This window comes from Crocodylus porosus, unplaced genomic scaffold, assembly GCF_001723895.1.
Source record: "Crocodylus porosus isolate Cpor-Errol unplaced genomic scaffold, CroPor_comp1, whole genome shotgun sequence".
Taxonomy (NCBI): Eukaryota; Metazoa; Chordata; order Crocodylia; family Crocodylidae; genus Crocodylus; species Crocodylus porosus.
Window position 1 is genome coordinate 26,420,423 of NW_017728911.1, and position 22,675 is coordinate 26,443,097.

The window sequence follows — 22,675 nt, forward strand, 5'->3', positions numbered from 1 at the left end:
CTGGTTTTAGCAACTCTTCTCTGTGCTAGGGGGTTCTCCACTGTAGAAATGCAACTTTTTTTTGTATCCTTTGTGCTGCTGGAACAGCAAAAAGTAATTGGAGAAAACCATCTAAATTTGGTCAGTGATCTCAACACTGACTAAACTGGGTTACAAATACAGGCCCAATTTTCTTCATATTAAAGTGAATGGAAGTTTTGTAATTATCTTCAGTGGAAACAGGAGTAAAAATTATACTAGACTGGAGATCTGTTTTGTAGCTCAGAAACAGATAGGGAAGTCTGGAACAAAATTTTTCATGCAAGTGTCACTGAACATTTAAAAAAAGTTCACCCCAGAGTTAAACTTCGTGATACTGGCTGTTTCTAGTAAGCTTCCACCCTTGGAAAAGCATTAAAATATAGCATGGTGACATTAAGGCTAAGTTATATTTCTGCTTTTCTGGTTTTTAAAGAAAAAATGGATTTCTATTTCAGTGCAATTGGAATCTTTTCTACTGTGAGAAAAAGTTTACATGCCATCTATTATCATTATAAAGCATACATAAAATCAAGGTAACACCTTTATTATATATTAAAAACTAGCTAACTGATTAACAAGTTAATCCAGGATATTCATCAAAAGGCAGTACTTTTAGAGTTGTTCTCAATTATAATCAATGCCATTATTAATGATCTAAAAATGTTGCTTGTAAAGTTTGAAGCTGGTACATGGATTTGTGGTGCAATAAATAATGAGGACAGCTCAGCGTTACACAAGCAGCTGGATGTCTTGATAAGCTGTGCTTAAGCAACAAATTTAAATCATAAATCTAAAAGCAAAGACTGTAGGTTTCACTTAGAGGAAGGGGACAAAATTCCTGAATGCAGGAATTCTGAAACCAAAGTTACAGGTCGTCACTGACAGGTGTTATCAGCTGAAGATGTGGCAGGGTGATAGGCAAAGCATCTGGAGACAGGGCCAACTATGAAGTCCCACATTCTTAGTTACAAAAGATTATGGTTGGTCTCTGCTACATTTCCCCATACATCACTTAATATGCCATCTAACTTTATAACGTGTTCCTTTTTACGTGCTTGGTGCTGGGAGGAAAGTGACTTCTAATTCTGCAGAGCAAGGACGTTGCAGACAGGTCCTCTACATTTAGGTTCTTCATGCTGCCCTAACCCGTGGAATTAAGGTAAGGAGGAGCTGTAATTTATCATTGTACAGTCCGCTAGCACTGAACTTTCCTCAGATACGTGCACTTATTTTTTGCTGATGGACCTGGAGGACTGTGTCTTCTGACTGTTCCAGTGATTATAATATACTCCTGTGATGTATTTAATTATTTATATAGTACCAGGCCATTATACTTATTTTATTAATTTATGCATTGTGTCAGAAACACTACTGTATCCAAGGCTTGAGATGCTATGAACTAGGGGTGTGTGAAATGGGCTGTATTCGATTCGGATTTGGCCCAAATCAGGGACAGTGATTCGATTAGTTGATTTGTATCACTGTCCCCAATTCAATTCATTCAAATCTGAATCTGAAGATTCAATGCTGATTCAGGTCCACTACTGAGTCTGCTGCCAAGCACACTGGGGAGCCCCCTGCGTTCCTGTGGGATGCTCCATGCGCCCCAGCATTGCAATACTCATGAGCCGTGCTGGTACCTCGAGGTATGTAGGAAAAAAATTTAAAACTTTATCTATGTCCGAATTGGCAAAGCTTTCCAAATCTCTCCAAATCGATTTGGAGGGTTCTGATTCAATTCAGAGAGATTAAAGTGTCTCCTGATTCAATTTGGAGTCAGAGATTAGGCCGCTGAATCGGGCCCAATCTCCGCCGAATTGAATCAGGGACCGAAGCTTCGCGCAGCCCTACTATGAACTTCTAGTGATCGGAGAGAGAGATATCAGAGATGTTATCATTACAGTTTAACAAAGAGACAAAATAAACCTGTGGATTTTTGTGTAAGAGCAGGGAGAGTCGGACTCTACTGTCCTCCCTGCCATTGGGAACATCAGTGCAGCTGTTTTGCTGTCACTGGTGCAGCACAGGGGCTACTATCACAGCCACACTCACCTTTCTGTGTGCAGGGGAAGTCATACATACCTGTCTAGACCTATCCTTCAACCACCATGCCCCTCTCCACTAGTGAGGACAGGTCTGGACCATGTTTGAAGATTTTCCTGCAAAACTTTCCTGAAATGCTGACAGGGGGAGAGAGAGTGTCTGGCAGCCATGTACCTATGTTTGGTCCTGGTGGCATCACCTACTCCAGGCAGCCAGCAAATACACCTCCAGGCAACCCTAATCAGCCATCATCATCCTCCTTCAGCCATCTCCATCAAATGCACTAAAGCCTTTCATGTTGGGACAGTTCTTGCTCCGACAGGTTATGGCGGTGTGCTGGATTTTGCAGTCTGGAATCTAAAAGAGGAGGAATATTCTATAAAAGACCAGACTCTGTTTTCATTTTGCTGGTGTTACACAGAGACTCATGCAGGACTCCAGAAGTCGCATAGGAGAACTGGGTTAGTTTGCATCTGCCAGAAGGGCAATGGCAATATTAAAAGCTCCAGGTTCCCCAGGATCTCAAGAAGAGGAAGTGGAAATCATGACAATGTGGCCTGTGCATTTTGTTGCACAGGGTGATGCACTGACATGGTGCTGGCCCTTTAAGAGATTAGTTTTCATACGTGTGAGCTGGTTTTGGGCTGTCCACCGACTATGTGACACTGGATTGTGTTTCTTATCAGTAGAAAGCACCAAAGATACCACCGTACTGTATCTTGTGTACTGCCACTTTAAGATTATGCATGTGTTGCCAGGTTTCAGGTCTTTCCCACTGTTGGGAGCATCAGAGGCAGGCAAGTGGTGGTCTGTTCCGGCAGGACTAGGGAGCCGCTCTTTGCTCTCTCTTCCTGGTTTATAACGTATTTACTGCTTAAGATACTTTTCCTGTGAGCCTAAGGCTTCCTTCCCGCATTTCTAAATTCCACCTGCTGCAAACCAAGGCAAGCGCAGCTACAGATATCACCCCTGTGCTGACAATGAGTGGATCTGCTACCATGAAAACTACAAAGTCCTGCAAGAGGTACAAAAGTGTGAAGCGGCACTCCAGCATCTACACGTACCAGGAGCCACCCCACAGGTGAGAGAGCGTCTTCTGTTCCGCTTAAAATACAAACGAGAAAACAGCTGCTCTTGATCTTGCAGGAACGTAGCATCTTGACTCAAGTCTTTCTAATGTCTCCAAATAATAAGCAGGAATATGAGATACAGGAAAGTTTCTGTGTATTTTTCTTCTAAATTTGTTTTTAACTCATGTTCCATACAGGGTCAAATACATTTCCATTGTAATTCCAGTGAGATGATCTCAGGTTACAAAGGTGTCCTGCTGTTGAGCAGAGCTGCAGGGAAGTTTTAGTGGGTCCTGACAATCATAAAGGGGATGCAGCAAGGAAACTGGCCAACTTGATCATTAGTTATTGGCTTTGTTTTGTGTAAGTTTGCAGTTCTGTTTCTGCTGCTCTTAAAAGAAATCTTCAGTGCTGCAGGTTTCAGGCTCGCTCCCCTGCACATGCAAACACTGCTGTACGCTCCCATTACACTATGCAGGATGTTTCAAACAAGGAGTGCAGAGCTCCTTAGCACAACAAATGTACTAGCAATGCCAGAGGAAGATGATTTGATAATCAGCTGCAGAAACCAGTGTCTGGACATGTGAACCATTTTCAGGGATGTGTTACTCTCGGTGACCGAGGATCCCATAATTATTTCCTCCGTAGCCTGGAAAAAGATTGAAGGGCTAAAGTATGCCAGTGCTTTTGTTTCCCTATTTGAACAAGGCAACATTTTATCACGATCACCAGTAAAGTAGAAAGCACTGCCACATGGCTAATACATTAGCAGTAAATGTTCTTGTTGAAAAATATATGGTTTGTTGAAAGGACAGCACAGTGTTCCTTGATGTGCGATGTGGGGAGCTAAAGAACTGGCATTCCTACTGCGGGTACGGACATGTTTCCAAAAACCTGACACTTGGTGCAAGCTGATATATTCCAAGACAAAAAAATAAAATGCTTTTCAGAAGTATTTTTATGAGCTTGAGGGGAAAAAAATCCACCTCTTGTCTGGCTAATCCAGGAGAAGCTAGGCAGTGAGGAAGCCTCAGTACAAAGTAAAGATGATCATGGCAATCCTTTCTCCAGTTTGGCGGTGGAATTGTACAAAGGCTCCCATGAGCCTTTGTAGTGCACCCCTGCTGTTCATATGCATCTCGATTCTCTATCACAGATCTGAATGGGAATAATTTATCTTGTGTTTATTTCCCCCTGGGGTGCTGGCATGCTCAGTAACTCAGACGATGATAATGGCGATGAAAAGGTTGACAGCAATGACCCAGAGCAGATCTTCCAGAATATCCAGTTCCAGAAGGAGACCGTGGCAAACATCCGCTGTAGACCGTGGCCAATGAGACAGAAACTACGGGCACTCAGGTAATAGAGTTTTCATTAAAAGTTTTGGTCCCTGTGGTCATCACTGTCATTTCAGCCCTAGTAAGTTTTTAATCTAAATTAGATATGAGTATAAGAAGTATTTAACTGCTTGAGAATCATTTATAGTAGACCCTGGAGCAGGATGGAGGTAGGAATTAGAGGACGAGGACTTCGCAAATTAGAGTGTCTAGAATTTTATTACAGCTCTTGTGTGTGTGTGTTCATTGTATGAAACAGGATGAAACTGATCCTCCAGTTACAGGAGACTGATGAAAATATTTTCATGTTGCATAAAACATTTATTTTAAGTCACTTCATTTTTCACACTTCTCAGTTTCAAAAATCACTTCCTACCAGTGCACCATATTAAGAGCCTGATGTAAACTCCATTGAAGTCCATGGGAAGCTTTCTATTGACTTAAGTGGACTGTGGACCATGAATCAGCCCCTCGTAGGTTTTCCCTTACCTAGCAGACAGCTGTACTGGGCTTCCTTGCCCAGAGTGCTTCAGGTATCACACAAGTCTTCATTCTTCATTAGCTTATCTTGGCTTCCAAATTTGGTATTTCTGAAACAGTTTTTTTCTAAGCCATCTGGCACATTCAGTCTTTAAACAATTCTTCTTTTCAGATTTTTGGGAAGGATTCTTGTGGTATCATAGTATGTACTGTGTGTTCTGTCAAAGATACTCAGCATTCTTAACTCATGGTCTAGGGAATAAAACGAATGTAACCGAGAAGACTATATTTGAAAGTAATGACGTTTCAGGGGCTGCCAAGACAGATTTTGACCCTTGAATTTTAAATTATACACAAATAGAAATGAATAGAAGCATTTTTTTTTATGGATGAAAGGGGTACATGTAGACTGGCAAAAGCATGAAATATTGGATTATCCTGACAACATCATTTAAAACCGTGAGCAATATATTAATGTTCCCAAATTTGAAATGAGATATAATAGTTCTTTTTTTTTTTTCTTAATATCTGGCATTTAAATGACTAGGAAGTTCTGCTGCTTCTCAGGGAGACCTTGCCTGGTTGTGGGAGGAAAGGGGAGACATCTTATGTCCATGAAGTGAAATTCTGTAGCTTGCAGCTAAACCTGAGTTGTTTTCTTGGCTGCATCAGTGCACTGCTTCTGTCCTAGTGCTATATGTCTCCTGTTGAAGTCAGTAAGACTCCCATCAAGTATGTGCAATTGGACCTTGTCCAATTATTAATCAATGGCTGTTTTAATGAACCTATGTTTGGGATTAAACTTTCAGAACAAGAGTCAGTATCCAGATAAATGTAATGGTTTTTATGTTATGAGAATATTTAAGTGACATTATTATAGAAAAAGTTGGAAATTAGTTAAAATGGCACAGGAAAAAAAATATCTGGATTTCTAATTACAACGAACATCTTAAATTCCTGTTGGCCACCCCTGGCATCTGATCACATAGTTCTTTCTAAAGCAAAATTCCCATTGATTTTAATGCAATAGCACATCTCTTGTTTGCAGAAAATGGAACTTTGCCTGAGTAAGGGTTTCAGGCACAGGCAGAAAATTTGTAACAATATTTCACATTGCTTTACTTAGGGTGTGTGTAGATGAAAACTCCTTGAAGGAGTTTTAGTTTGCTGCACCTCAAGTCATTTGAAGTACATTACACCGCTGAATTTGCTACAGCAGCTGGAATTACTGTGCAATACACCACCAACGCATGCAAACACCAACACCGTTAAAGCGGTCCAAAAGCATTTAATCCACTTTAAAGTGTTGTGCACACATGCCCCTTGTTTCGTCTACACGTGGCCTTAGTTGGCTGTCGTCTGTGTGAGTCACTGGAGTCCACAATATATTCTGTGGAATGGCTAGGTGAACTGAAGGCTCTGTCTGTCTTTTCAGGCAAGCAAAAGAGATTGTGCTGAGGTATGAAGGGAGGCTCACCAGAACAAGAGGCTACCAAGCAGCTGGTGCCGAGGTATTTCTCCTTTTCATTAAAATGACAGCTCTTTTCTATAACAGTTATTTGAAATTTTCCTTCACAGAAGTAGACATTTTCTATGCAACACTAATCCCCAGTCCAAAAACGATGGAGAGAAAAAATTGCTAGAAGCTTCCTTTTCCTATTAAGAATTTAGTAATTACTTTTTTGTTGAGTAATTTGATGCATGAGGGATGGATCTTATTCCAGTAATGTGAATATATTTTCCTTCTCAAACAATTACTAGCAAGCATGTAGGGCTTCTACAGTCTACGTACATGTGCGTGCATGGTTGGCACAGGCTGAAGGAAATGAGAGTTTTGCCATTGGCCTCAGCAGAGCAGGATTTTCACAGTCTAAAGGACTTAAACATTCTTAGACATGAAACATCTGCTAAATTACATAGTTTGGACTCAGAGGCAAGAACTCTTGAGGGTGGTGTCTTTTATCGGACCCAGCTACATGGTTGAGTCAAGCTCTGGACAAGCTTTTGGGTATCACGATACCCTTCCTCAGGTCTCTGGGATGGAAACAGACACAGAAGTGCTAAGTAGCAGATGGAACAGAAGCTTGTGTAAAATTCTGTATGTAAATAAAATCAGGATATAAGAAAAGTTATCAGATAGCCAACAGGTAGGAGAGAGGTAGGAAAAATCTAATAATGGAAGAGCAAAATCATTCAGAAGAGTCATTATCATCTGTGAAGGCTAGCGAGTATCAAGTAGTAGGCCATGAAATCATTGTCTATATTAAGTCCCTGATACTTACTGTCCAGTAGGGCTGTGCGAGGCTTCAGTCCCTGATTCAGTTTGGCAGAGATTCAGCCCGATTTGGTGGCCAAATCTCTAAATCTGAATCGAATCAGGAGACCCTTGAATCTTTCCGAATCGATTCGGGAAAATTTGGTGATTCAGATATAGACACAGCTTTAAATGTTTTTTATACATACTTCTAGGTACCAGGCAGCTCGTGAATGCTGAGATGCTGGGGCAGAAAGAGTGTCCCAGAGGGGTGCAGGGGCTTCCCAGTGCACTTGGCAGCAGACTGGAAGTGGACCACAAGCACTTCTGATTCACTTCTGGGTCTGCTGGGGCATGCACTGGGGGGGCCCCATGCCCTCCCAGCTTGGCAGCTGGTACCTCCGGGGTCTGGGGGGACACTTGGGGTCTCCCCACAGCCGATAACCAAGCCCGGGGGCGCACGGTAGGGTGGGCAGCGCGCTCAGCAGTGGACCAGGAAGTGGGCCGGAAGTAGTTCTGGTCTACTTCTGGGTTTGCCGTCAAGCACACAGGCACTGCTGCCCCCCCACCCCACACTCCTGTGGGATGCTTCATCTGCCCCAGCATTGCAGCATTCACAAGCCATGCCTGGTACCTCGGGGTATGTAGAAAAAAAATATTTAAAGCTGTGTCTATGGCTGAATCGCTGATTCTCCGAATCAGCATCAAATGGATTTGGATTTGGCCTAATTGAATTGGGGACAGTGATCCGAATCAATAAATCAACTCACTGTCCCCAATTCAGGCCATATCCAAATCCAAATCCAAACTGAATATGTCTCATTTCGCACACCCCTGCTGTCCAACAGTCTAATGAAATGTTGTTCCCAAGCTCTCCTTGGGAACAACATACAAGGAGACTTGGTTTGTTTGTAACTAAAGTATTTGGTAAATTTCTTTTTGAGCATGACACTGTGAGGTTAGGTAGTTTGGCCTCCTCACTAATTGGTGTTCAGTACTCTATATCTACTTAAAACTGATAAAACCAGGTTAGACAGATTTTTTCCAGGAAGAATATGCAATGAGGGGACATATATTGATTGGCAAATGAAAAGACAAAGTAGAAGCATTGTATCATCAGAAAAGAGCATTCATTGAAAGCAAGATGCTTAACTAGCAATATCCAGGATCTGCCAGCCAACTGGAAAAAGAATTATCAACTGCTGGCAAACAGGACATAATATTCTCTTTTGATAATTAAACGAATCCAATTTAAGAAATAGTCTATCATGAATAAAATGAAAATCTCCATGTATGCTTGCCATTTAATTATGTGGTATAGCCAGGCTCTTGCCTACAAATATGTAAATTATCATTTGTTTTTATTCAGGTAATCAGTATGCAGGGATAGAAATGATAACATTGTTATTGCTGCTACTCCAGGCCTTTTCACGCTGACATCCATGTATAATTTATGCCTCTACAGTGCTACCTGTAGAAGTCGCTTGATCCCTTTCTCAGTCTGGTGAACTTTGCTTTCAAATTAAAGTAGTAGCTGTGGGTGCAGTTCATAGCATCTGTTAATTCTTTGCTTAATTAAAATTCTTCCAATTTGTGCAATAAAAACCTTGATAGAGCTATAAAAAATTATTAACATTGACCATGGAGATTGATGATGCATTTATTAAAATATGAGCTTGCTTCCAATTTGGTAATTAGACCGTGTGCAATTTAATGCTCAGATTGCCATTCAGTAAAATATAGTTTTTCCTCAAATAACTAGATCTATCGTAACTTGTATTTAATAATTAGTACGGTACACATATGCTATTATCACCCTGATACTAAACTAAATATGCAGAGAAATGGTAAATATAGCACTCATCTTTTGTTACACAGAAGAAGGCAGCATGAGGAAATATCTATGAAATTATCCTGAATTACTTGATATTGTGCTTGAACAGGAGGAAATTTACAATAATATGTAAAATTACAGATGTTGCTATTCATTTCTGCTTTAAATGAGAAAAGACGTATTTTATAATCTTTTGTAAGTAGCAGTTACTTGTATGCACTAATAGAATCATAGATGAGAGTTATATTTTTATTTCAAGGACTTTCAAAATTTGGCATGCATACGTGTGCCTGTTTGGTTTAGTGGTTATAATGTGCATAGGAATCACAAGTCCCATGTTCTGTTCCTATTTTTTCTGATTTACAATATGTTTTTCAACCTTACTGTGACTTAATTTTGTGTGTCTTATGTACCTCACAGGAATTCAGTGAAATGTCATTAGTTATTGTTTATAACATGCCTTATGGCACAGGGTGAAGGATGCTATGTATAAGCAAAGTATTCCGACACATTAATGGTAGTTATTGTTTTATACAAATCTGCTATTTCTTTACTGTCTTCTTTAGCTCTGGAAGAAGTTTGTTCGGCTTGCATATAATTTTCTGGTGATTTTTGTTCCTTGGGAAATGAGAATAAAGAAAATAGAAAGTAAGTATGGCGACTCAGTGGCACTGAACAGCGCACTGCCTGCTAAAAAGCTAGGTGTTTCTGCCAAACTGGATGTCTTGAACTGATGAACTACGAAGTAGTCTTGTTAAAAAAATCACCAGTGTTCATTAAAGTAGAGTTGTTGCCATGTTTACTTAGACAAAATAGTTTTCAGTATTAATCTTAGTGATACTACAGTGTAGTAAGTTTTATAATTTAAATGGGGCCAACTGTGTTGCTATAAAAATTGCATTGCAATGTCTGTTACAAAATAGATGTCTCATCAAAATTTTCAGTGCACAGGACATACAGTATGGAAGTAGGCTCCAAGCCACCAGTTCAAGCCATTGAACTTCTGATGTGATTTAGAATAGCCTTTAATATGCTCTAAATTCTTTTGGCCAATCAGGTCATACATCCATTTATCACTGGCCCATCCACAATGTGTCTTCTATGCTGGGGCTGGGAGCAGATGGCTGAGACCCAGGTGTGTAAGGGAAATTCTCCTACCTCAAAGAATCCCCATCAGCTCTTTTGGAACCAAGAGTTAAACTTTTGCTTCATTGTAAAAGCTATTGAAAGCTTAGATCTAATCGTGCCACTAAGAGCAGGTATTTTGATTTTTATAATTTCTATTAAGGGTAGTCAAAAATCTTGAAATTTAAACAAAATCTGGAAATATTTTTATGATGAACCTTGTGTACAGGGCTGATTTCATAACATTTCCAGATGGGTGGAAGCTGCAGTGGGGAGAGGTACAAGGGTTAGAAAATTCTGGATGGGCCCTGTGGCTCTTTCCCCCTCAGCACCTGCGCTCTGTCACCATGGGTATACACAGTAGATAACACTCATTATCTTTGGAGCAGGATTAGCAGTGCTAATGTGTCCTGGTACTGCTGATCTGCTTCACTGGTATTTATATATGTTGCTGGGGACTGCTGTCTCACAGGGTTGGGTCCCTGTTGGTCCTGGGACTTCAGGGGCATGATCCCATGGGACAATGGCCCCAGGTGTTGTGTCCTGACCCAGGGCACTCATTTGCAAGTGGGGGAACCCATAGGGGTCCCACGTGAATATCAGACTGCTGCACCCCAGGTTGGGGTGTGTGTAAGCAGGGAAACCCCTGCTTCATATTGCCGTGTCCTGAAACCATAGGGTTCCTCTGCTTTCAGTTGCACACCCAGCTCGTGGCACAGCAGTGAGATGCACAGGAGCATACACGGCAGTGAGATACACAGTAGGGCTGTACGAAGCTTCGGGTGCTCATCCAATTCAGAGGAGATTCAGCCCGATTCAGTGGCCAAATCTCTGAATCCAAATCGAACCAGGAAGCCAATAAAAAGGTCTGAATTGATTCGAAGCTCTCTGATTTGATTCGGGAAAGATTTGATTCAAGAGAGCTTCAGCGATTCGGGCAGTTTCCACTCACTGCTGCAGGGAGCTGGACCCAGACTCCATGCTGATAAGTAGGGGGCGGGGGAGGGACCATGGGGAGACCCCCATCAGGCCCCACACCCTTCCTGCTCCCCTAGCCCCCTTGAATGCCCTCCATCCCCTGCCCGCTGACCCAGCCCCACCCCATGGCTGCCCTGCCCTGCCCAGCCCCAGCTTCTGGCTCTTTAAAAAAGAAAAGAAAAAAAATCCCCCACTCACTGTCTGCTGCCAGGTGGGGGGAGGCAATCCCCCACTGCCCCACACTGCATGGCGGGCTCTGTCATGAGTACCCTGACCCCCGCCTGCTCTCCCAAACCCCCCACGGCTGCCCCATCTGGCCCCAGCTCCCAGTTCTTTAAAAAAAAAAAAACAATGCCCCCACTCACTGGCTGCTGCCTTGGAGCTTCTGGGGGGCTCATGGCAGAGTCCCTGTGCAGCATGAGGCAGTGGGGGGCAGTGGGGATCAGACACCCCCCACCTGGCAGAAGCTGGTACGTTCGGGGCTTTTTTTTTTTTTAAGGAGCCAGGAGCTGGGGCAGCCATGGAGGGGGGCTGGGAGAGTGGGCAGTGTCAGGGGGCTTGTAGCAGAGCCCCCCTCCTAGCGCAGGACAATGGGGGCAGTGGGGGGCAATGGGAATCATGTGTGTCCCCCCTCCCGGCCTGGCAGGAGCTGGCGACTCAGGGACTTTTTTTTTTTTTTTTTTTTAAAGGAGCTGGGAGCTGGGTCTGGGCAGGGCAGCCATTGATGGGGCTGGGAGAGCGGGCAGGGGATGTGACCTGTCCAGTTCAGAGATTCAGCCTATTCGGCTGAATTGATTTGAGACAGTGATCTGAATTGCTGAATCGAATCACTGTCCCCCAAATTGGCCAAATCCGAATCTGAACCGAATACTAGCCATTTTGCACAGGCCTAATACACAGCTATATACATTTCCTGCAGAGTATATCCATGATGCCTGTCTGAAAGAGGACGAACCTACACTGATTTGAGGTACAACAGCATGAAGTGGCAGCCCCCCCCCCCGCCCGTTTGCAGATGCACTGCCCTGATATGGGTTCCATGAGAATTCCCCCTCAAGAAGGTTCCTGAGGTGTGCAATAGGGCTGTGTGAAGCTTCAGTCTCTGATTTGTTTCGGTGGAAATTTGGCCCGATTTAGTGGCCAAATCTCTGAATCCAAATCGAATTAGAGGACCCTTTAATCTCTCCGAACTGAATCGGAACACTCTGAACCTATTCAGAGAAATTAGGAAAGATTCAGCAATTTGGACATACACACAGCTTTAAATGTTTAGTCTACATACCTCTAAGTACCAGGCAGCTCATGAATGCTGTGATGCTGGGGCAGATGGAACGTCCCACAGGAGCATGGCTGAGCACCGAGCCGGGAGGGTGTGTGTGTGGAGGGGCCCAGTACACTCCCCAGTCAACCCGGAAGTATGTAGAAAAAACATTTAAAGCTATGTCTATGGTCAAATCACTGATTCTCTGAATCAGCATCAAATCTCCAGATTTGGATTCGGCCAAATCAAATTGGGACAATGATCTGAATCAACTAATCACTGTCCCCAATTTGGGTCGAATCTGAATCCAAATCAAATAGGGCCCATTTCATACACCCCTAATGTGCAATAAGCAACTAGGCATCCTCCTCTATAAGATATCATTATCTGTAACTATGTCTGGTCACAGCAGTATTTTTGGACCCCTGGAGTGTGACAGGGGGCTAGGGTGTCTGTTTGCTCACAATGTGGGCTGCGGTAAAAAATTTTGTCTGCTCGTTCCCTGTGAGTGAGAGAATGCTAGAATAATCAGACCTACAGTCTGATCTAGTAAGTAGCAAGGCTTATGATCTTATATTTTGCAGAACAAAATACTTTGGATAAATTATGAAAAGGTTTCTTAGAACAATAGATGAAATGTAACTATTAGTAGTTGTGTGTATGTTTCAGTCCAAGTTTCCATAAGAACAGCCAATGAAAAAGGTGTATATAACACGAATGAGGAAGATTTCTATGATCTTAATCACTTCCTTTGTAAATATTGTTGGTAATTTTTTAAAACCACTATATCTCAGCTTATCATCCAGCATCCCATTTATGATGTAACATTTCCTACTCAAGATGTGCATTACACAATTGGAATCATTACTGTTTTTTAATTGCCAAGTAACACTTCATAAATAAGTCAGCTGGCTCTTGGTAGGCTTCCTTGCTAAAATAACTATTTTCCTGTGGCTTAAGGTCATTTTGGATCTGGAGTTGCCTCCTACTTCATCTTTCTGAGATGGCTATTTGGAATCAATATTGTGCTTACCATAATGACAGGAGCATTTGTAGTCTTACCAGAGGTAACCAGTTATCTAATATCTTTAGAAAGCTCTTATTGTGGGATTTCCCTTCCTGAATTAAAGACATGTTATGCTCAAAGGTATAGGTGGCTTTTTAATGTACAGTCTAAGAAAAATATTTACAATACATTGCACTATTAGGTATTTTTCTGCCACTTACGTATCAGATGTCATTTTACCAAGAGACTAAATGCTGATGTGTTTACTGGGAGGGAGAGCAGGGGGAGGAAGAGGAGGAGCAGAAGGTGGCAAATTAGAAAAATCCCTGTAACTAAGTCCCACTCTGATATTTGGAGCATTAGAGCCTGGTATTCAGACGGTCTGGGCACACAGAACTCTCACTGATACGTCAGAGGGCACAAATGCATTTAGTCCTTAGGTGGTGTTATAAAATTTAAACAATCAGAATGTGTCAGGTGGAAAATACAAAAACAAAACAGTATTCTCCAATTCTTTTCTGGGGCTTATTTTAGCAGAAATACCCCAGGATGAAGGAGTGGATAGTTTAGATCTATCCAAATGTTCATAGTTTGGGTAAATAAACTACATGGCTGATATATTTTACCCAGCTCTGGCATGTGTCCATAGATCTGGACTGAAAAACTAAACTCTACAGGTCAGATTCTACCCTCAGAGATACAAGCTCCAACAACCAAGGGCTTTGCTAGATGCTGGATGCAGGATTTCCCCCTGCATTTCTAGTTTTAAAAAATTGAGAGAGGAGCAGGATTAATGATGGCACTCAGTTCTTTGGAGCTGCTTGGGCTCTGCTGTACAGATAGTGTGATAAAATTGCCTTTGTTTCACACGCTTTTTAAAGACGTTACCTTTCTTACCAGCTCCTGGTGGGAGTGCCCTTCGGGAACAAGACCATTCCCATGGAACAGCTGGCAACAGCACAGGACCTGGACACCATCTGGTCTCTGGGGGCAAGTCCAACACGCACTTTGTTACTGTGTTACCAACGTAAATTCTTCAAGCCGGATGTTGGTGCCGATTCCTCACTGTCTGCTGTCTTTACAGGGTTACCTCCAGTACTCTGTCTTGTTTTATGGCTACTATGGCCGGGACAGGAAGATCGGGAAAGCTGGGTATCGGCTGCCCCTGGCCTATTTCCTGGTTGGAATGGCAGTGTTTGCGTATAGCTTCATCATTCTCTTAAAGAAGTAATGTTCCCCTTTTATTGGTATTTACTTAGAGCTATGTATTCAACCCAGCTGAACTGGTGTATTATTTCCTTTCCCCCTCTGTTTAATTCTGTACTTCCTGTAGTTTATTCATACCTCTGTAATCAGAGGAGCAGATTAGTCTTAGAGACTGAGGCCAGAATGGGGATTCAGATCTCCTGAGCTCTGATTCCAGCTTGTTCTTGAACTTACCATCCTTTACCCCTCTCTTCAGTTTCCCACTCTATAAAATGAGGGGAACAGCTCACAGCCCCAGAGGGTGGGGTGAAGATTATGTATTCATGTTTGTATTCATGATTTCATGATTATGTATTTATTGGGGGTGTGCAAAATGGGCCATACTTTATTTGGATTCAGATTCGGCCCAAATCAGGAACAGTGATTTGATTAATTGATTTGGATCACTGTCCCAGTTTGATTCAGCCAAATCCAAATCTGAAGATTTGATGCTGATTCAGAGAATCAGAGATTCAGGCATAGACACAGCTTTAAATATTTTTTCTACATACCTCAAAGTACCAGGCCTGACTCATGAACGCTGCGATGCTGGGGAAGATGGAGCGTCCCACAGGAGCATGCTTCCCCGCCCCACGTACTCAGCGGTGAATATGGAAGTGGACCAGAAATATTTCTGGTCCAATTCTGGGTCTGCCGCTCATCATGTGGGAGACATCCCACCCCACCCATGCCACCCCTGGCTCAGCAATTGGCTGTGGGGGCTCCTGGGTGCCCCCCAAGACCCAGGAGGTACCAATCACCAAGCCGGGGGGCAGGGGAGGGTCCCGGGTGGACCAGGAAGTGGACCCGGGAGTGTTTCTGGTCCACTTCCCGGTCTGCTGCCGAGCGCGCTGGGGAGCGCCCCCATGCTCCTGCCGTGCTCCGTCCACCCCAGCATTTCAGCTTTCACAAGCCCCTGCTACCTAGAGGTATGTAGAAAAAGCATTTAAAACTGTGTCTATCTCCAAACCACCGGATCTTTCCAAATCTCTCCAAATCAATTCAGAGGGTTCTGATTCCATTCAGAGAGATTAAAGGGTCTCCTGATTCGATTCAAATTCAGAGATTCAGCTGCTGAATCGGGCTGAATCTCCGCAGAATCGAATCAGCGACCAAAGCTTTGCACAGCCCTAGTATTTATGTTTATTACACTACTGTGTATTCATGTCCAGTGCAGTGGATATATAGGGTTGGATTTTATTTGCCTTCCGGTTCTGTAGCACTAGTATTCCACCGGCATGTCAGTAACAGGGCCACGTCCATCCTTTTCAAAATGAAGATATGAACGTTGCCACAAACATAACGTTCTCCACATTGCTGGAACTGATACAAGGCATCACATTCAAATGCAATTTTATTTCCTTTGTTGTTTAGGAGGCAAGACTGGAAATTGCATAGGGGACAGAGGGAGCCCGCCAATGCTGACCATAAATCTAGGAATGTGCAGCAATTAGTGTGGAGCAAGGTCACTTTATCCTTTCTCCATTCAGTTTATTTTCCCTTCAGGATAACTGTTTGTCTAATACATTGCAGTGCAGGCTGATTATTAGTGTGACCCATAATAGCTGTGTCAGCTTCAAAATTGATTACACCCTTTTCATTTGTTTTCATTTCATCTGTTATTTTAGATCAATGGTGGCCAGTATTTTTGTCATTGGTCACCATAGTGATTACACTTTTGGATTCTAGACAAGGTCTGCTTTTCTTTGCCTACAAAAGTACTCCATTAAGTGTTGACTCTGCCCAGTTGTTATAGGCTTTCTAATATTTTTCTTAAGTGAAACATATAAGCCTCTTGATTAAGCCATGCCAGATGTATATAGTAACATGCTATACAACACATCTATGAAATAATACCTGATTGTGTTTCAATAACTTGCATTGATGGGGCGTAGGTAATGTGCACAGATATGGGCCAATCATCCAGACAGAAAGAATAAACTAAAGGATGCATTCAAATTCCCTATCACTTCACTGAGACTCAAACCAGCTATTTGCTAGACAGAAAAATTGACGCAGGATCATCACAGATTTACCAAACTGACTTATGATCATAAAAGCAATGATAACAAGGTAGTTTTCCTCTAGGAAAATGAAAGGTGACATAGAGACTTATGACACCATATACTAGTGAAAGGGGTAGGAAGGTCAGTCTTTAAGCCTGAAGTGCCATATTCATCACGTATAAAGATTGGACATTTCTATATAGTGCCTCAACTGTGACCTGGAAGGTGCAGTGATAAAATTTCACTCCTGCCACTTACTCTGTTCTTATCCCCTCTACTTCAAACTCCCTGCAATTATACCAATTACTATGAGTTTTGATGGTATTTTGTGCTGTGGGCAGGTACAGACTGTGAACTGAGACCACAAATGTATTTTACATAAAGCATTTATAAAAATGAAAGTTCTTTTTCTTTTTCCAGAATGGCAAAGAACTCCAGAATGAGTCTGGCAAGTGCCTCTGATGAAAATTACACGTTTTGCTGGAGAGTGTTCTGCGCTTGGGACTATTTAATAGGAAATCCTGAGGCTGCAGAAAGCAAAGCAGCTGCCATAGTTAATAGCATCAGGGTAAGTAGTGAGTCCCTGAAAAAAAAAGCTGTTTTAGGCCCATTGATTTGTGAAATAGCTGATTTGGTTTTTTCACCTGTTCTATTACATGTTGTTTCTTTTCTCTTTTTGTTACATATTAATTTCTGGTACTAATTGTGCGGGAACATATAGCAGTGTTATGCACTTGTTCTATGTGCCCACTTTTTAACGTCAGTTATGGTTAAAGGGTATGATATATAAATTAGAGGCTCACGTCACCTTCTCAAGTAACAGTTTTTCTTTCCATTTCATTTATTGTGGTTGTTAAGTGACACCATCATATTTTTATCATGCACTGTTTAATCCACACTACCGCACATGTGACTTGTATTTAGAAACCTGGAGATAAATTCATCCCTGGTTTAACACAGGGCCTAGAGCCAGGATCCCTTTAACATCTGAATAATCTGCATTCATTTTATGCTTGTGTTCACCAGAAATTGCCCAGACACATTTTACAAGGGTATTGACAATAAAAGCAAAGTTAAATATAAGCCTCTTCTGCTTAGATTTTAAAAACAAATGCATCTCGTTTATTGTCCATAAGTAAGTGGTTCCATAAATTTGGTATGTGTCATCACTAAAAGCCCTTGGTCCAAATGACTCCATATTAGGTCTAAAACAAACCGATAAATTGTGTGATTTTTATCTCAAATTATCACTAGGTGTGACTAATGGTGATGGTGTTATTTTATATTACCCACATGCTTATGCTGCAAGCTTCACAGAAAACGCACATTGTGTCCTTCCCCTGAACGGTTTCTAATCCAAGGCTCCTATCGTATCTTAAGATTAGCTAGTGTGGGCCCCTGGGTACTGTTCTGTTGAAGCAAGTGAGACAGCGCACAAGTCCACATTAGCATGGAGCTGGGACCTAAACCATGAACATTTCAGGCAAGGGAAAATGAATATATGCCAAGAAAGAGAGCAGACAAGCATTTATTAATATGTCCTTGCTTTCCAAGAATGCTGTTCTCTACATAAATCCACAGCACACAGTATTATCGATAAGTAACGGAGCAGCGCAGAAGAGAGTATCTGTCTGCTTTACTTAATGAGAGAAGCAGAATTTCTTATCTTTTATTGGACACAATATACACATACACGCATGCATGTTTTCTTTTCCTGAGCCTCTACTTGTACAACATTTCTTAGACAGGTGCAGTATATGCGTGCTTTTAACTGTATAGGTTTTTTATAAAAAATATGTTTTGTTGTTGTATGCTACTAAAATGGTAATGCTGTGTTTCTTTCAAGGAAGCTATTTTGGAAGAGCAGGAAAAGAAGAAAAGCAAAAACCTGTATGTATAGCTTACTGGGGATCTGTTCCAAACCACTGCTCAAATGTAGTTAACAGTGCCAGTTTGCTTGTCTTACATCCTTTATGGCTGTGTCCAGACGTGCAGGCACATGTGGTTTGTGGTGCCAGAAATAACATGCGTGGAATGCTAAAATATGCCCCTACTGCAAATTTGCAGCACAGGGGCAACATTTGGTACTAGGATCTCCCGGATGCAAAAAAAAAACGCAGTGGGGGGAAAAAGCGGAGCAGAGCATGGAAAAATAGCATGTGCCAGAAAAAATGGACGCTTGGTCCTCCAGTGAGACACTCTGGCTGCTGACTAGAACGTCCCTACTGCTCCCTTTGTGCCTTTGCCGCTCCAGCACACTGGGAACTGGGAAGAGCCGGGCACGCGCAGGTTGCCCGAAGCGGGACAGTGCATCCCACAACAAAGCGCATGTGCAGGGGCATGCACCGCGGCATAAAGTAGTGGCACAAATTTGTGCCACTACTATTTGTGCCACTGCAGGCACATGCAGCCTACACATTCAGAGAAGGCTGGTTCTGCAAGACAAGCCATCTGTAATTTTTGCCATGTGACTTTTTTCCAGGGCAGTGACAATAAGCTTAAGGATTATTGCCAACATCCTTGTGCTGCTTTCCCTCGCTGGGAGTATCTACATTATTTACTTTGTGGTGGATCGATCCCAAAAGCTAGAACGTACCAAAAAGGAACTGACACTCTGGGAAAAAAATGAGGTATGGTGTGTCCACTGCCTTTTTACTTTTCTTAGAAGCAGGTGGAGCGTCTGTGACTGTCCATTCAGGTTAGAGTTCTGTGTTTGGCAAGGACGTCACAGTTCTTTTGGGTGATGACAAATCATTGTTGATTTGCTGATGTTCATCTGTAATATCATGCCAGATCCTTTCTGTCTGCCCCTTGGTGGTTAAAGAGAAGCCTTAGGCCTCAGTTAGCCAATCAGTTGGACTACTAATGGGAATAAAGCAAAGCACGTGCAGAGCATCTATAGGATCAAAACCTTAGAGGAGAGCCATGAAGGAAGTGTGCATCTCCCTCAGTCCATGGAGAAGGGATTCAGAAGTGCTCTTTGTACCCTTCTGATTCACTGGGGCTCTAGGGATAGGTCAAGGATATGGTGATAGATCGGGGTGGGGATCAGAGTGGAACTACGATTTCATAGGATCCCCTGTGACATCAGCATCATCAGGGAGAGTTTCCCACTGGCCACTGTCAGAATAGGGATGCAGCAGTTTCTCAGTGCACAGGGACTTGGCTCTTACAGTCCCTGGCGCCCCCATCCACCCTCCCATGCACGTGAACTAAGAAAACGTTGACCCATGCATGTTTCCCTTTAGGAGCTATGACTGGGAACTGAGATAAGGAAAAGCAGACAGATATGGAGAGAATTACACAGTAAGATTAGAGCAGGGTAATGTCTTTGGGATTCTTATATGTAAAAGTCTTTCTTGTAATAATAAAAATTAGAAATTCACAGTGTGTTTGTGTGTGTGTGTGTGTGTAACGGGAAATGTTCCTCAGCAATACTCCATATAGGTTACTCTGGATCACAAATGCATATAACAACTCTTGTCTGTAACACACTTAAAAGTAGAATTTTCTGCGGCAAGTGGTCAGCACTGAGTATGTGCAATCTATAGGATACCTGCCAAAGGATTTGGAAGTATCTGAATCCCTAGGCTGGGGTGGAGGATACTTGCCTGTAGCAGGGCCACATCTGGTTCTTGGATGATTTAAACTGATTTGGACCTGATCTGGCTAGTTTGACCTGGGACACAAAACATTTTCCTTAAAAAAAGAAAAAAAAAAAAAGTCTCTTCAAAGCTTCAGTCAGTGACAAAAGGATTCCACAAGTCCCTACACAGACCTTCTCAAAAACTGCATGAACATTGTCTTTTCCATAGGTGAGTGTTGTTGTTTCGCTAATTACTATGCTTGCACCCTCTGCATTTGAACTCGTGGCAGCACTGGAGATGTATCACCCTCGGACCACTCTTCGCTTTCAGCTTGCCAGGTATGATCAGTTTTCAACCAATCAGTTTGAAAACAATGTGGAGTGTGGGGAAGGGAGCAGAGGGGTGAACTGATTTTCAGGTTTTATTTCAGTCAATATAGAATTTATATCCAATATCGTCATGAAAACCATTCTTGTCATTATCAGGGTTCTTGTTTTATATCTGGGGAACCTTTACAGTTTAATCATTGCTCTGTTGGATAAAGTGGATAGCATGAGCATTGCTGTAAGTATTCTTATGTGTTATATCAGTTGTAAAACCTGCTAACTTTAAAGATATAATTCTTGTATTTATTGTACCTTATTTAAAATCAAATATAAGCTTTGTTACAAACCAAACACCACCTGTTGAAAATGGTGGAATTGCAATTTGAAGATAAGTAGTGATGTCTATTTACTACTCTTTGTATGTAGGAAAGTCAGAAGTATTTGGTTGCTGATAAACATAGCTGGTTGGTTCATTGGTTAATTATTTTAGCAACATAAGCTACGTTTTTAGATTAAATCATTTCAGCTCAAATCAATGTGGTATCTGCAAAGCAGGGTAGCTGTTCTCATTTGTAAATGTAAAGCTAGCAGCTGAGTGGCCAACCATTTACTTTGTGTATTTAAAGTACATGTCTGAGTGTATTAAAATGGGTGCCAGTGAAATATTGCAGATGTAGAATCAGAGACTGCAACTAAAAACTTAGCTGTTAAACACATGGATTAAACTACTGTTTCATTCTTTCAGGAATTTGAAGCTAACAGCAGTGCAAGTTACTGGATACCTTCCACCACCACCTTAAACACCAAAAAAATTTTCAAAGAAAACTTATCTACAATGGTGCCTGATCTATATGGCAGTAGAAACAGCACGTTCAGCCTGGAAGACAGTCGCACTCCAAACTATGCAACACCTGTCACACCACTTAACCAGACAGTTTCCTATGCCTATAACACTCATAATAATCCAAATCAGTGCTGGGAAACATATGTTGGTCAAGTAAGTTCTTCCCCACTCTTCACTTCTTTCCTACAAAGAAAAATAAATCAAATGAAATGTTTGGCTTCACTACTGCCAGATTAAAAATAGTCTGGTGCCATATTTCCTTCAAAAGTCTTTGTACAGCCCAGAATTTTAGTGAGTAGCACAGCTAGAACAGGTCATTCCTATTGGCTTTGACAGAAACAGACTCGTTTTTAGCTTAGCTGAGAGAATGGTTTGCCTTTGTTGTGGAAGAGCCTAACCTGTATGTTGAGTTCAAACTCCAGATGTTGTATCCAACTCCACACCCAAACGTGGGGGCAAAATGGGAGAATGGTGGCTCTCTTCTTCAGGGAGGCAATCACTGAGAACAGAAGAGAAGAGTGAATCTCCTTCTCCTCAGAGTTACACCTGCAGCCCTGGGTGATGATCAGGCAGAGACACTGCATGGGAATTTCTTGTGTGATCTTGAGAGCCCTGTTGGATACATGAGACTTAGCTGGACCTGGAATACTTGTACAAAGGATCTCACAGAAAATCCCTTGTCATCTTTTTCACTTTTTTACTGAAAGATGTTAAGGGAAAACTTTAGGCCTCACATACTTGTTGTTAAGTCCCATGGCAGTTTGAGAGATCAGAGGAGGTAGCATTTATACGGGGCCAAAGGGGGCATATGGGGCTCATCCCCTGAGCACTACTGGGAGTAACAGGGAACAACGGCCACAAGTTGACTAAGAGTAGATTCAGGCTAGATATCAGGAGGCGCTACTTCACAGTCAGGGCGGCTAGGATCTGGAACCAACTTCCAAGGGAAGTGGTGCTCGCTTCTACCCTGGGGGTCTTCAAAAGGAGGCTAGATAATCACCTAGCTGGGGTCGTTTGACCCCAGCACTCTTTCCTGCCCGTGGCAGGGGGTCGGACTTGATGATCTGTTCAGGTTCCTTCTGACTCTACCAACTATGAAACTATAGCCCTTCTTCTAGATGACTGAAAGTGGAATAAAAATGCTCAAAGAGAAATTTGAAACAACCAAAAAAAAAAGTGACCAGTCCACTGTGTAAGTCCCAATGTGTTTTGGACTCTTAGGGCTTCGTTTATCAATGGCTCACTTTCAGTCTGGGGG

General features: G+C 42.3%; 1 protein-coding gene across 1 annotated transcript in view; it reads left to right on the plus strand.

Moving 5' to 3' along the window:
• The first annotated feature begins 1,736 nt into the window (after positions 1–1,736).
• TMC3 (transmembrane channel like 3) overlaps positions 1,737–22,675 on the plus strand; it is a 37,855-nt gene continuing 16,916 nt past the window's right edge. The window contains exons 1-13 of the mRNA XM_019533700.1: positions 1,737–3,145; positions 4,350–4,493; positions 6,387–6,462; positions 9,606–9,687; positions 13,364–13,470; positions 14,310–14,399; positions 14,494–14,636; positions 17,081–17,228; positions 18,507–18,550; positions 19,143–19,290; positions 20,476–20,585; positions 20,733–20,811; positions 21,319–21,570. Coding sequence (XP_019389245.1) covers positions 3,045–3,145; positions 4,350–4,493; positions 6,387–6,462; positions 9,606–9,687; positions 13,364–13,470; positions 14,310–14,399; positions 14,494–14,636; positions 17,081–17,228; positions 18,507–18,550; positions 19,143–19,290; positions 20,476–20,585; positions 20,733–20,811; positions 21,319–21,570 — 1,524 coding nt within the window. The 5' untranslated portion in view covers positions 1,737–3,044. The remainder of the gene's footprint in view (positions 3,146–4,349; positions 4,494–6,386; positions 6,463–9,605; positions 9,688–13,363; positions 13,471–14,309; positions 14,400–14,493; positions 14,637–17,080; positions 17,229–18,506; positions 18,551–19,142; positions 19,291–20,475; positions 20,586–20,732; positions 20,812–21,318; positions 21,571–22,675) is intronic.